At 41.7% G+C, this 13157-nt stretch overlaps 1 protein-coding gene across 2 annotated transcripts; it reads right to left on the bottom strand.

Annotated features, from left to right (window-relative positions):
* Positions 1–302: 302 nt before the first annotated feature.
* On the bottom strand, positions 303–10438 carry Znf660 (zinc finger protein 660). 2 transcript variants are annotated; one of them, XM_016009052.3, is made up of 4 exons: positions 10095–10438; positions 9519–9607; positions 8514–8621; positions 1351–5159 (listed from the first exon to the last, which is right to left on the bottom strand). In XM_016009052.3, exon 4 carries the CDS (start codon positions 4906–4908, stop codon positions 3853–3855), a length of 1056 nt encoding a protein of 351 aa, XP_015864538.2. In that variant the 5' UTR covers positions 4909–5159; positions 8514–8621; positions 9519–9607; positions 10095–10438; the 3' UTR covers positions 1351–3852. The 2 variants fall into 2 exon arrangements, 1 of the variants encoding a protein (XP_015864538.2); XR_013052524.1 differs by lacking the exon at positions 9519–9607 and having other exon boundaries at positions 303–5159; positions 10095–10403.
* Positions 10439–13157: the final 2719 nt, after the last annotated feature.

The following is a 13157-nucleotide window of genomic DNA, read 5'->3' as shown; positions in this document are numbered from 1 at the left end:
CTTTTGGGTACCAGAAAAACAATGGAAATCGTTACTCTACAGGTGAGGGTGTATTTTGATGTACACTTGTTCCACAAAGATGCCCCATGGCCTGTACTGTAGTCACCTCTACCCACATAAGGCTGCGAGAGAGCAGTGCAAACATGGTTTTATCTCAGGGCTTAAGAGGTCTACTCAGGGAGCTATGAAAAGCAACTTCATATTGGAGCAATCCCTTCTTCATTCTAAGAGGAGCAGGCCCCTTACAGTGGCTCAAGCTGGTTCCTTTCCACTCTTAATGGGGCAAAAAGAAGAGGACAAGGTTATAAGAAAAGATGTTTATTGAGGAATCACTACTTCCTGCAAAAAAGGATGTTACAACTCTGATTTTATAATATTAGTGGTGATTGAAGTCAGCTTGCTAACTTAAAAAAAAACTCTAACAATGTGAGCATTGTTTTTTATTTACACTGAACATTTTAGAATGGAGGTTTGTCACTGAGGATGAAGAGCAGCAATAAAACTTGGCCTCATGTGGTTTACATACAATTACTCAGCTCTTTGGTTTCAATTTTCTTCCAATTAAGACGTATAGTATGCACCATCTAAATTGCAGTACACACTATTAAAAAAAAATCTCTAAGCACAGGGAGAACACATTTGAGCTTTGACTTACAGATTCCCTTTAGTCACAGCTATATAAAATATATTTTGTTACCCACTTTCTTCTCAACTCTGACAAGCATATACACTTTTATTCCTTATAGTGGTCTATACAGTCAGGTCATTTGTGGCCTAAACCACCACCTCTTCATGTTCTTTAGGGACAGAAACTGGGCAATGCAAGAGGCTAGAGATGAAGTCAAGTCAAGCAATACACAGTCTCATGATGCCTATTTCAACAGAATTCATTTCTGATGGAAAATGGAGAATAACAGAAGAGAGGTGTGTGGGTTGAAGAAGACCAAACCTAGAAAATGAAGAACTGTGCACGAATTTCTGTCCTTGGGGAATGCACAGGGTTCCATGAGGCAAATAATAATAATAACAACAATAATAATAAAATAAATACAAAAGAAAAGAAAAATTCAGATTGTCCCTAATTCACAGCCTATTGTGAAAGAGTAATCAGGGCTGCATGGTCCAACTCGAGAGGTGAAAGTCTTGAGGAAAATGAGTGAGCAGTTCAACTCATACAGCAGAGTATTTATCTGACAGGTCCTTGTAGGGACTGCTGTCTACATTTACTCCTACAGCTCAAGGCAGACACCTCAAGAGACTACAATCTCAGTCTTCCTGCAGCAGAAAACACGAACATGTTCAGTATTCAAACCTTCAGAGATGAGAGGGCACACGATCCTTTCTAGGAAACATTTACTTTTAAATGTCACAAGGTCTTTACATAAAAACAATCTATTTGAAGTAATTTCAGGCGCTATGTCACAGACAGAAAAATGATGACATACCAACTACAGGAAATCTGCTCAGCGATACAGAAGGCATTAGCAACTCTCTTCAGTATTGCATGCCTCTGAATGCAGCAGTTCTGCTCTGGACCCTGAAAACTCTTTGAGTAAGTATGCAGAGGGACTATTGTATCATAAAATGATATGTAAGCTGCTATCTTATCAAAATAGAAAAAAAACCAAACAAACCCTTTTGAAATAAACACACAACTCCCACATTCCTTCATTGCAAGAAACATATAAACCTGAAAACTAAATTATGAGGCATAAAAACAGGCCACAAATTTCAGAGAAGAGAATTTTCCTTGTCAAACCTCAGCCAAGTAACTGTCCAGATTCATAGAGGTGACTTCCCAGGAGAGCGTCTGTTCTCCCTTTCACATATGGAATCACCAGTTAGCAGAGATCCTTTGTATAATTAGGAAAACATGAACTTCAAAGACAAATTTGAGATCAAATCCTAGCTCCAGCTACTGACTAGCCAGTTACTAACATCATGGAAATTCAATTCTCCTACAAAATTATAGGCAGAATTAAATGAGATATCATATCCTCAGTAACTTCTGAAAGGACATAGGTGCATGAGACAAACAGTATTGACTTAAGGAATTTATTGTATACAGGAGGAATTAGTAATGGAGAGATTCTAAATATAGTTAGGTGGATTTTGAACTAAGGAATAAAAATTTTTGATAGTGACTAAAGATAGGCTAATACCTTCCTGAAAGCTTCCCATCAAGATCAGGGTGTTACAAATGAGTGGTACAGTGCCTGGCAAGTATGTGAAGCACCAGGTTCAATTCCCCAGGGGTTAGGAATCCAGTCAAATTTGTCACATTAATTAATCAGCATTCTCCCCCCACTTTGGGGAAACATTTTTTTTTTCAATAGTAATAAACTATAGAAGAATGTTCTGCTCCTCTCCTTCAGTCCTATCTTTGGGGAAGCTGTGTGAAGAAGAATGCAGCTGTGGCCAGTGGCTTGAAACCATGAGATAATGAACAAGAAAAGCAATTTGATGAAGAATGTATGGAGTTATTGCAAGTCTGATGAACTGCTGAGTTACAAAAACAAAGGATGAGCTGCTTAATTCTAGATGACCTCTTCAGAAACAATGACATTTTAAAGATGAAAGTTATTATTACTTGGAATCCTGTTAATTACACCTGAAAATATGCTAAATGCTAAATATCTCTTAAGTTATTTTCTTTTGGGAGTGTTTAGAAATATGGCTCCAGTAACTTTCACTGGAGCTGTTTGTTTCTGCCATGTACCAGTCTTGGCATACATCACTGGCATCATCTCACTTAATCCTCACAGTACCCCTTTGAGGTAAACCAGAAATCTGAGTAGTGAAGTCATTTGTCCAAAGTATTTAAGCTGGGTTTCAGCAAGTGGATCAGGACACAGCTCTCTCAACCTAACTGTATTTCACCTACTCAGTCCCAAATAACATGATGAAGACAAAATTCTCCACTTCCTATTTTTTGAGCCTACAATTCCTCTAGTTCATTAAAAGAAAAAAAAATTTTTCTTAATTGTCTAGATATTTGCTGGAAGGGTAGCTGTCCATCATGTATGATCATTCTACTATGCAGAAAGAGAAGGTGAACTAATGTCTTTTGCTGTGTTCTGTTAACCTAACAGTGATCATAGAGTCCACTTACTTTAAAACTGCACTGGTTTTACTAGTAAGAAGTGGAGTGCCAGTATTAGGGTGAATCCCAAGCTTTTTAAGACTATATAATAGGCACTTTTCCTACCACCACTGAATAAAAATGAGAACATATTCATTATATTTAAAATATACTGTTTTCTTAAATATAAAAGTAACACTCTCATTGTAAAAAATCTAGAAAGTCTAGAAAAGTACACAGGAGAAAATAGAAATCCCCTACAACTTATTAACAGAGATAACCATTGCTGAAATTTAGGTCTGGCCCTCTTCACTTTCCCCATTTTTCCTAGGCATAAATATTTTATCTGGGTATTTTATTCTTTCATTTTCCATTTTCTTCAAAATTTCCCCCATGGCACACATTAAAAATTCTTTAAAAACAGACTGGCTTCAGAGGTATACTCTGAATAGATGTATCATTTGTTTCATCCCGCACATGAAATAATCTATGGTAGTTTTTTTCTCCCTTTCAGTTATATATAATGCTGGCACGAATATCCCTTTTGCTAAACTTTAGCACTTATTATTTTCCCTGTATGGATTCTTAGAAGCAGAATTAAATTTAATGTTACTAAAAATCTAATTTTCAGAAAAGTAGCAATTAGCCTTAGAGCCAATTTTCCTTTTTTTCTAAGACAGGGGTCTCACTGTGTGGCCTTAGCTGTTCTAGAACTCACAGGGATCTCCCTGTCTCTGCCTCCTAAATGCTGGGATGAAAGGCATGTGCCATCACACCTGGCCCACAAACAATAAGGTTTCTTTCTCTTCGTTATGTTTTCTTTGATGTTGAATAAGTTGTGAGCTATAACGATAGGCTTTCCCACACTCAGTGCATTTATAGGGTTTCTCTTTAGTATGGGTTCTCAAATGTAGAATAACTTGAGAAGTCTGTCTGAAGGTTTTTCCACATTCATTACATTTATAAGGCTTCTCTCCAGTGTGAACTCTCTGATGATCAATAAGGTTTCGATTAGAAGTAAAAGCTTTCCCACACTCATTACATTTATAAGGTTTCTCTCTACGATGAAGTCTCTGGTGTTCATTAAGAGCCTTCTTCAAGATGAATGCTTTTCCACACTCATCACACTCATAGGGCTTCTCTCCACTGTGAATTCTCTGATGGTCCATAATCTTTGTATTAGAACCACATGTTTTCCCACACTCTTTACATTTGTAAATCTTTTTTCCTTTGTGCATTCTCTGATGTTGAGTAAGGTTTGAACTCCTGCTAAATGCTTTTCCACACTCAATACAAGTGTAGGGCTTCTCACCAGTGTGAACTCTGTGATGAGAAATAAGTCCTGAACTCCGACTAAAGGCTTTCCCACACTCTTTACATTCATATGTTTTCTCTCCGCTGTGGATTTCCTGGTGCCGGATGAGATGTGACTTACCACTGAAACATTTCCCACACTCACTACATGTGTATGGCTTCAGTCCTGTGTGAATTCGCCGATGGACCACAAGGTTGGAGCTATGACTGAAGGCTTTTCCACATTCCTTACACTTATAAGGCTTCTCTCCTGTGTGGATTCGCTCATGCACAGTGAGGTTGGCACTCTGACTAAAGGCTTTTCCACACTCAGTACACACATACTGTCTCTTTGCACCAAGACCTCTCTCGTGTGTTGGAGAGTCACAGCACTGACTACCGTCATCTTCACATTCTTGGCCACTCCCTTCTGTGGGTGATTTACTATCTTCAAATGCCTTACGTTTGAGCTTTCTCATCTTTCTCCTCATCTTCTCACGCTGGGGGCATTCCAGTAGCTCTTCTAGTCTCATCTTTTCCTTTTAATCTTTTACTTCTGTGGCAACACTTATGTGGAATTCCCCAAGGTAAAATGTGATTCTGATTTTTCAGGAATGACGCTTTAGAATCAATACCTCCTCAGTTTATTTCACCATCCGACAGGAGAAAGAGAAAGTGTACAGGTCCCAGTTTGTCAGCAACAGGGTAAGAATTATTCAACGAAAACAAGATGTAGTAGATCACAGGGTCTCGTGTAGAAGGGCAAGTGTTCAAAGGCAGAGAACTGTTCAAAATGATGAGAAAAGTGAAGTTAGGCAAAGGGCAATAAAAGTTAAAGACAGTGAAGAAGAACACAGCAGGTCTAGTCTCAGAACATGCAAAGAACAGTATAAAATCCACTCTACTTTCTTCTCGCTCAACTCTAAATAGGAGCAAAATAACCGGGAGGCAAGGTAAGCAGAGTCTGGTCCCGAAAAAAGGTATACGGTAAGGTCCCTTGTTTCAGTTAGCTGCTCTTGCTGAACTTAGTAACTTCGTACTTAACAGTGATGCGGTGGCTGGCCTATAGCCAACACTCAGAAGTACAGAATAGCAACCAAGATTGTTTTAGGGTATGACTAAGGTTTCATCTTTTTCTCAAGGTCTGGGCACCAGGCCCAGCCCACATCTCTGTATTTGAGCTGCCTGGGTCACACCATTCTGATGCTAAGTCATACCCAGCATCGCCTGCAGGGCTTACATGAGCTGGAGTCAGCTTTCTGTGCTAATTTCGGGTGTCTGGTTTTCAGCATGTTAATCATTCTGAAAATGAAATCTACTACTGTATAAACTTGAAAGGCTAAATTGAGGGAAAAGGTGTAAGAATAACAAGACCTCTGCCAGGACCGTGCACGGTATAACTGTAAAGTCCCAAAGATGTAAAGAGAGTAGGGAACTGCACCATCAAGAGGGACTGAGACACAAAACCATGTATCAGGAATAAACAGGACTTTTCCAATCTACTGGACACAAAACTCTGCACATGTAAGCAATCTTAGCACAGCTCAAATCTAATGCACTAATTTCCTCTCACTGTGCTCCCTTTGAGACTGACTGTTGAATAGTTAAACATACAGAAGATATGATCTTGCACCCTATATCCTTTAATTAATAAAAGTTGGACTATAGAGCTACTTTGAGGATTTAACCAGAAGGAAATCTCACTATTGCTACCCTGTGCTTGATTGGATGGGAAGTTGCCTCAAGATGTCTTAGCATTCCCAGGCATTCTGAAGATAGGACTGGAGAAGCCAGAGGAGAGAAGGATAAGGCTGTGGGGTCAGTAGGGCACTAAGGCTATCTAGACAAATAGTCCCCAGAGCGCAAGCTCAGGCAAGCATTGAAAAATATGAAAAGGCTAGGCTTTTCCCAAGGATGCTATAACCTTGACTCACCAGTCATCTACTTGTCTGGTGCCTTTGAGCAATGGTCATAAGGTTGTTGATCATTAACTACAGTGTGATTAGGAATAATAAATATTTTAAAAATTAATTAATTTATTAATTAAAAACTCAAGAGACAAATGAAGGAAATGTTTAAACTGAAAACAAACCAAAAAACCAAGGGTCTACCTGACCTCAGAAACAGAGGCCTTACTGTGACAAAGGCTGACATCATAACAGGAAAAAAAAAAAAAGACATATGACTACATAAAACTTTTTGTGCTTCAAAAAAATAACAAAAGTGAAATATAAATGATAGGTCACCTTGCAATACAACTGCTGGCGTGTGCGCTCTCCTCTTCCTCCACACGCACACTTGAAGCTCTACAGCCCTAGAGAACAGGGTTCATACACCTGCCTGTCAGTGGCATACACTACCTGTCACTAGAGAGCTCAGCAAATGCTATCTTCAGGGCTGAGGTGAGCACGGTCATGATTTTAGCTAATATAAGTGCACTTGGAGATGGTGCAAGGTGAGTCCACTGCCCATCACAACCTTCATCCTTCCCCCTGTTCATTCTTTTAAGACTCCATATTCTAGGAGTTGGAGAAATGGATCAGCAGTTAAGTGTACTGACTGCTCTTCCAGAGGACCTGGGTTCAATTCCCAGCACCCACATGACAGATCACAACTAGCCATAACTCCAGTTCTAGGGGCTCAGACACCCTCTTTTGGCCTTTATGGGCACCAGGCATGCACATGGTGCACAGATATACATGCAGGTGAACATTCAAATACATAAAATTACACATATATGCAAGGCCTCACTGTTATGTAGTTCCAGCTGTCCTAAAACTTAAGTAGACCAGACTAGCCTGGAACTCACAGAGGTCTGCCTGTCTCTGCCCTGTCTCTGCCTCCTATTGATGAATTTCTAAGCAGTCTTATTAAATAAAAAACACGGAGCCAAATATAGGGGTGAAAGGCTTAGAGATCAGGGAAATAGGAAAAGCTAACCTTACCTCACCACACTGCAGCTTCCAAAGTGAGCTACATCCTGTCTATCTGCACCTTTATTGCTTTGCTGTTCTGCCCTCTCACTGGCTCTAAGCCCAGCTACCTCACTTCCTTCTCACTGCCTGTCTGTACAGACCTCCAGGTCTCTATGGTTGGTACTGGGATTAAAGGCAGGTGTCATCACGCTTGGCTCCGTTCCCTAGTATGGCCTTGAACACACAGAGACCCTGCCTGCCAAGTGATCGGATTAAAGGCTTGTGCTACCACTGCCTGACTTTTGTGTTTACTTAAAATGGCTTGCTATTTCCTCTGATCTCCAGGCAAACTTTATTAACATACAAATAAAATATCATCACAGCCTCCCAAGTGCTGGGATTAAAAGCATGCACCACCATGCCAGGCAGCAATAATTTTTAAAAGACTCCATATTCTAAATAAATATGACAATGTATTTGTGTACTAACAACTATATCTCAGCATAACCATCCACATCCCCTAAGACACTGACCAGTCACGCTGCTCACAGACTGTAGAACGTTGAGAGTGGGAAGGGACACACTAGCATACCAGACATTTTCCGCTTTTGTTTGTTTTCAGATAGGGTCTTACTAGGTAGCCGAGGAGGACCTCGAACTCCCAGTAATCTTGAATCCTGGAAACTGCTCCACATTTCGTGTGGTGGGACTACCACATCTAGCTCTGAGACTTATATCCAAATGGACAGATAGGGAAACTGGACCTCAAAGAGCACTAGGATTCAAATTTAAGTCCCATGGCACCCAAGTCTGAGTTCCTTCATATTCTTTCCCATCACCCAAACTCTATCCCTCAAGGTCCAGAGGTTCCCCCCTCTCGTTTCTGTGTTTTCTCTTACCTGATAATATCCTCAAAAGTCTCCCTGTCTGCTAGACATAGTGGTGTAAGTATATAATCCCAGCACTTGGGGGGTGGAGGCAGGAGGATCAGAGTTCAAGGCCAGTCTTGGCTACATAGCAATTTTGAGGGTGGCCTGGGGTATCTGAGGCTTTATCTCAAAACAGAAAAAAAATTAAGGGGGAAGAATTGAAGGGAGGAGAAAGGAAAGAATTCCTTTCAATCCTGATCCCCATTTTTTTCTGGTAGGCAAGATTCCTGTCCCCAGACTAACGCCACAGACTGAGTGGCTATGGCTTATTTGGGAGAGAAGAGAGTAACTCACCCTCCTCATCGTGCACAGTAGCTTCAATCCAAAGGATCTGCCCAGCAGAAATTCTGCCTGATTGCTTCCTCGGGTTAAGTGCAGAAGTTCTTGACAGGCTCTGAATCGCTGTAAACAAACACAATGAAAGAGTTCTCAGGCCAGGCGGTGGTGACACACGCCTTTAATCCCAGCACTCAGGAGGCAGAGGCAAGTGGATCTCTGCGAGTTCGAGGCCAGCCTGGTCTATAAAGTGAGATCCAGGACAGGTACCAAAACTACACAGAGGAACCCTGTCTCGAAAAACCAAAAAAAAAAAAAAAAAAAAAAAAAAAAAAAAAAAGAGTTCTCTGAGACCTCAACTCTAAGTGTTCACTCAAGGTAGTGTCCATCTTTTGTTAACTTCCTGGCCTGTAGAACTAAACAATAGCACCATCATCCTCATTTGAAAGATGAAGAAATGAGGTTCCCAGAGACTGAATGACTTGCTCTAGATCAAGCCTTCTACGTCTGAAAGAAATCCTTATTCTAAAACATCAAATCTACTCCTTTTCACCTGTTCTGTGGATACCTAAGACTCTCCATATTCTTTACTTGCAAAATGCACTCCAACTGAGAATTCCCCTGAGATGGAAGAAGGCGAGTAATTGGCTGTTAAGTCTCTTTAAGGAGACTAGGGCAGAGGCCTGCAGAGATAGCTCAGTGGTTCAGAGTTCATACTGTTCTTCCAGAAGACCCAAGTTCACATCAGGTGGCTCACAACTACCTGAACTCCAACCTTCTTCTAGACTTTGTAGGCACCTGCACTTACATTTGCCACCCCCACATCATACACACACACAAACAGATCTTAAAGAGAGAGAGCCAAGCTTACAGGCTGGTGAGGTGGGTCAGTGTGTGAAAGTGCTCGCCAAGCACACACACACACACACACACACACACACAACTAACAAAATAATTTAAGAAGAGAGACTGACTAGAAGAGGGATGATACCTTGGCTTAGCAGGTGACCTAAGTTCACATACCTAAATATGACTTAGTTCAATCACTTCCCACAGTGGATGGAGAGACGTCCTCTGATCCTCACACTAGGCTGTGATATGAGTGTTGGCACCTACACACACACATTACACAATAATAATATTAATAATAATAAAAAAAAAGACTAGTAGCTGGGCATGGTGGCCACATATACTTTTAATCCCAGCACTCGAGAAGCAGAGGCAGGAGGATCTGTGTGAGTTCAAGGCCAACCTGGACTACAGAGCAAATTTCAAGTCAGCCAGGGTTATATAGTGAGACCCTATTTCAAATGATACAATAGTAACAATAACAATAATAAATATTAAACATGAAACCTTAAATGGATGCTATATGTTTTCCTGATAATTCATTTCTTAATTTTGTTAGGCCTCGGAATAATATGCTGTTTCCCTTTTGATGCGCAGGGCAGGGTCTGCCTCTAAGCTTGCTCCTATCTTCCCTTTCAGACTACCTGCCTTGGACACACTATATCCGCCGCAGCCCAGCAAACTCGTAAGCGATGGACGGTGTTTGCTGAGTGCAAACATAAATGAATGAATATCCTTGAGCAAGCTTACCCACTTCTCCCGACCCCAGTGTCCTCACTGGTGACACAGCTGGGTTTGTCCGTGGTTAGGTAGTCCTGGAGCGACCTGAACCCGGACAGCCTTGGCGGGTCCCGTCACTCTTCCAACATGCAGAGGAGATGCTGGACAAAGGCAGGCACCCCCAGGACCTAGGGAGGCAGCATGCACCTCGCTCCTGGAGCCCGGTGTTCAGCTGGCTGCCGCGGATCCCTCACCGAACCACACACAGTCCTCGGAACAAAGCCTGTGAACTGCAGCTGTGATTTGCTCCCCTTCCTTGCGCCTGCGGCCCTTCTAGGCACTGGGAGGTCTCCGCATCTCTGTACCCCGGGGCTGAGTCGTCCAGCCGACCCGCCCCTCCGTCCCTATGGCCCTTCTAGGCAACCGGAGGTCTCGGCATCTCTGTGCCCTAGAGCTGATTTGCAGGTGCCCTGGCCTCCAGACATCACTATTATTGGATGGCAGGACGGACTTGGAGAGTTCAACCAATGACAAGCGATCCTGTGGAACCTGGGCAAGGCCTCAGTTAGCGGGAACAGAAACCTGGTCAGCGAGGTCTCTACCTAATACTGAGGCTCTCAAAAGTAATGAAAGTCCTCTTCCAGAGACAACCCCAGCCTCACAGCCAAGAGCAGCTACTTTTTATTGCAGCATGTAAAAATATGTATTGGTGGGTGACTGCTCTGTCGCTGTTCTAAGAACTGAACATACAGTAGTAAAGAAAATGAGGTCCCCTGTGTTCAAGCAAAAGGAGGCAAGAAGAAATACCCAGTAGGTACTAAATAGTGAATCAAAAGTGGGGGTGGGGGAGGCTGTTTGCATAGATGAAGCATATTTAGGAAGCGATGAAAACATGTAGACATCTGGGGGAAATTGTTCCTAATGGAACATTAGGAGTAAAAGTCTTGAGTCAGGAATTATGTGGGACAGGTAAGGAGGCTGTGGTAAGGACTTGCCCTAAATAGTGCAGGAAGCTAGCTGTTAGGAACTTGGGACCAAAGACAGACACGAGCTTTCTTTTGTTGTTTGTTTTGTTTTCTGTCACATGTTCCAATATCTGTTGCCCACGAGATATTAAATGAGCCAAGAAACCTGTTCCTATAAATTCTGTGACTTCTCTGCTCTGTCTGGGGGTATACTAAAATAACCTTGTGTAAATGCTCAGCTCTTTGACTTTTAAAGTTAGTACTGAACAGGCTAAGAGAGGGTCAAGGACAAACACAGATTTATTAAGAAGGTATTACAGTTTATGCAATGGTAAATGATGTCTGCAACTACAAGTGTAGTAGCTGGTAAGAATGGGGACTACACATGGTCTGAAGGAATGACCAGAGTGATTTACTAATGAATACTAATGTAGCTGGAGAGTTTTCTCTACGGGTTCCGTCAAGCTCCGGCAGTCCGACAGCCCACTTATAAAATAAACATACTGACGTTTATATTATTTAAACTGTTTGGCCTAATGGCTCAGGCTTCTAGCTATCTAGTTCTTACATCTTAAATTAATCCATTTCTATAAATCTATACCTTGCCATGTGCCTTGTGGCTTACCAGCATCTTCACATGCTGCTTGTCATGGCAGCGGCTGGCAGTCTCTCCCTCCGCCTTCCTGTTCTCTCAATTCTCCTCTCTGTTAGTCCCGCCTATACTTCCTGCCTGGCCACTGGCCAATCAGTGTTTTATTTATTGACCAATCAGAGTAACACATTTGACATACAGGCCATCCCACAGCATACTAATGAATAATGAATACATTGGTCACTGTTGTTCAAATCTGGAATGTCTTGCAGAGGCTCATCTATTAAAAACTTACATCTTTTTCCCTTTGGATCCCTGTTCTTGTGCCAGTTGTGTTATGTAATTTTCCAGGGGAGATGTAAACAATTTCTCTTCCCTCCATACAGGATACCACCAACAGACCAAAGAATTACAGGAACATACGTGAGAGATTCCTTATAGGAACATGGACCACTCAAGGGCAGCTTTGTCACTGGAACCCACATTTTAGCATGGGTGTGTGTTCACAAATATTGATCCCTAGAGTTCTGCACTACTTGCATCATGACTGATCAGAGAGTCTCTTTTCTCCAGCAATTATTTTAATTAATTTTATATCATAACTGCAGTTCCCCCCCCTCTTCTCCCATTCCCTTCTCCCACCTATTATTGGGGAGGGGTGTTATGAATTTTCTAGGTTTCAGGATCTCCTGAGCCCTGTAAGATTAAAAAATGTGTGTGTGTCTCACACACATATATGCATGCATGTTGGTGCCCATGGAGGCCCAAAGAGGGCATCGGATCTCTGGAGTTACAGGTGGTTGTGAACGTCTCAACATGGTGCGATGAACCTAATTTTGGTCCCCTGCAAAAGCTTATAACTGCTAACTACCTCTCCAGAAATACTTTGTAAGTTTTGTTTACTTCCTGAGCCTTATGAGTTTAACTTCCCTTGTATCAGTAGCTTACCTACTTCCTCTAGGTGGAAATATATCAATTCAGAGGAAATGGCTATACAACTTGAGGACACTCGTTGTATGGCTGCCTGGTTAAAAACTGGGCAGCATTGGTTTGGTTTGGTTTTGCTTTTGTTCATTGCTGAGGCAACCTAATGCTGATTGGAAAAATTTCACTGTGACTTCTTCCTGGTATCAGAATATGCTCTAGACTTTCCAAGGCTGCCACAGGTATGCGGTCACTGCAGTAGTTCTGATATCCTCTGCTATGGAGGTGCAGAATGTACACCCTCAAGGAGGAATATAGCATTTTCCAATCTCTAAAAGTAGAAATAGAATAATGTATAGGCAGAAATTTTTGTCTTGCAGCAACTCCCAAATACCCAGCAGCCACTTCCCAAATACTTGACTTGGAGGCTTAATATTATTTATGTTTGGCCAATGGCTCAGGCTTATTACTAGCTAGCTCTTACATTTAAATTAACCTATATTTCTTATCTATGTTTTGCCATGTGTCTCATGACTTTACCTGTGTTCTAATACACCTTGCTTCCTTGGTGGCTGACTGGTGGCTGCCAGACTCTGCCTTTCCTCTTCTCAG

This window comes from Peromyscus maniculatus, chromosome 7, assembly GCF_049852395.1.
Source record: "Peromyscus maniculatus bairdii isolate BWxNUB_F1_BW_parent chromosome 7, HU_Pman_BW_mat_3.1, whole genome shotgun sequence".
Taxonomy (NCBI): domain Eukaryota; kingdom Metazoa; phylum Chordata; class Mammalia; order Rodentia; family Cricetidae; genus Peromyscus; species Peromyscus maniculatus.
This window is presented reverse-complemented; position numbering and strand designations above follow the sequence as displayed.

What these genes read in the sequence shown, in the direction of transcription:
- Znf660 (XM_016009052.3), bottom strand. Translation starts at nt 4,908, where the DNA reads ATGAGACTAGAAGAGCTACTGGAATGCCCCCAGCGTGAGAAGATGAGG.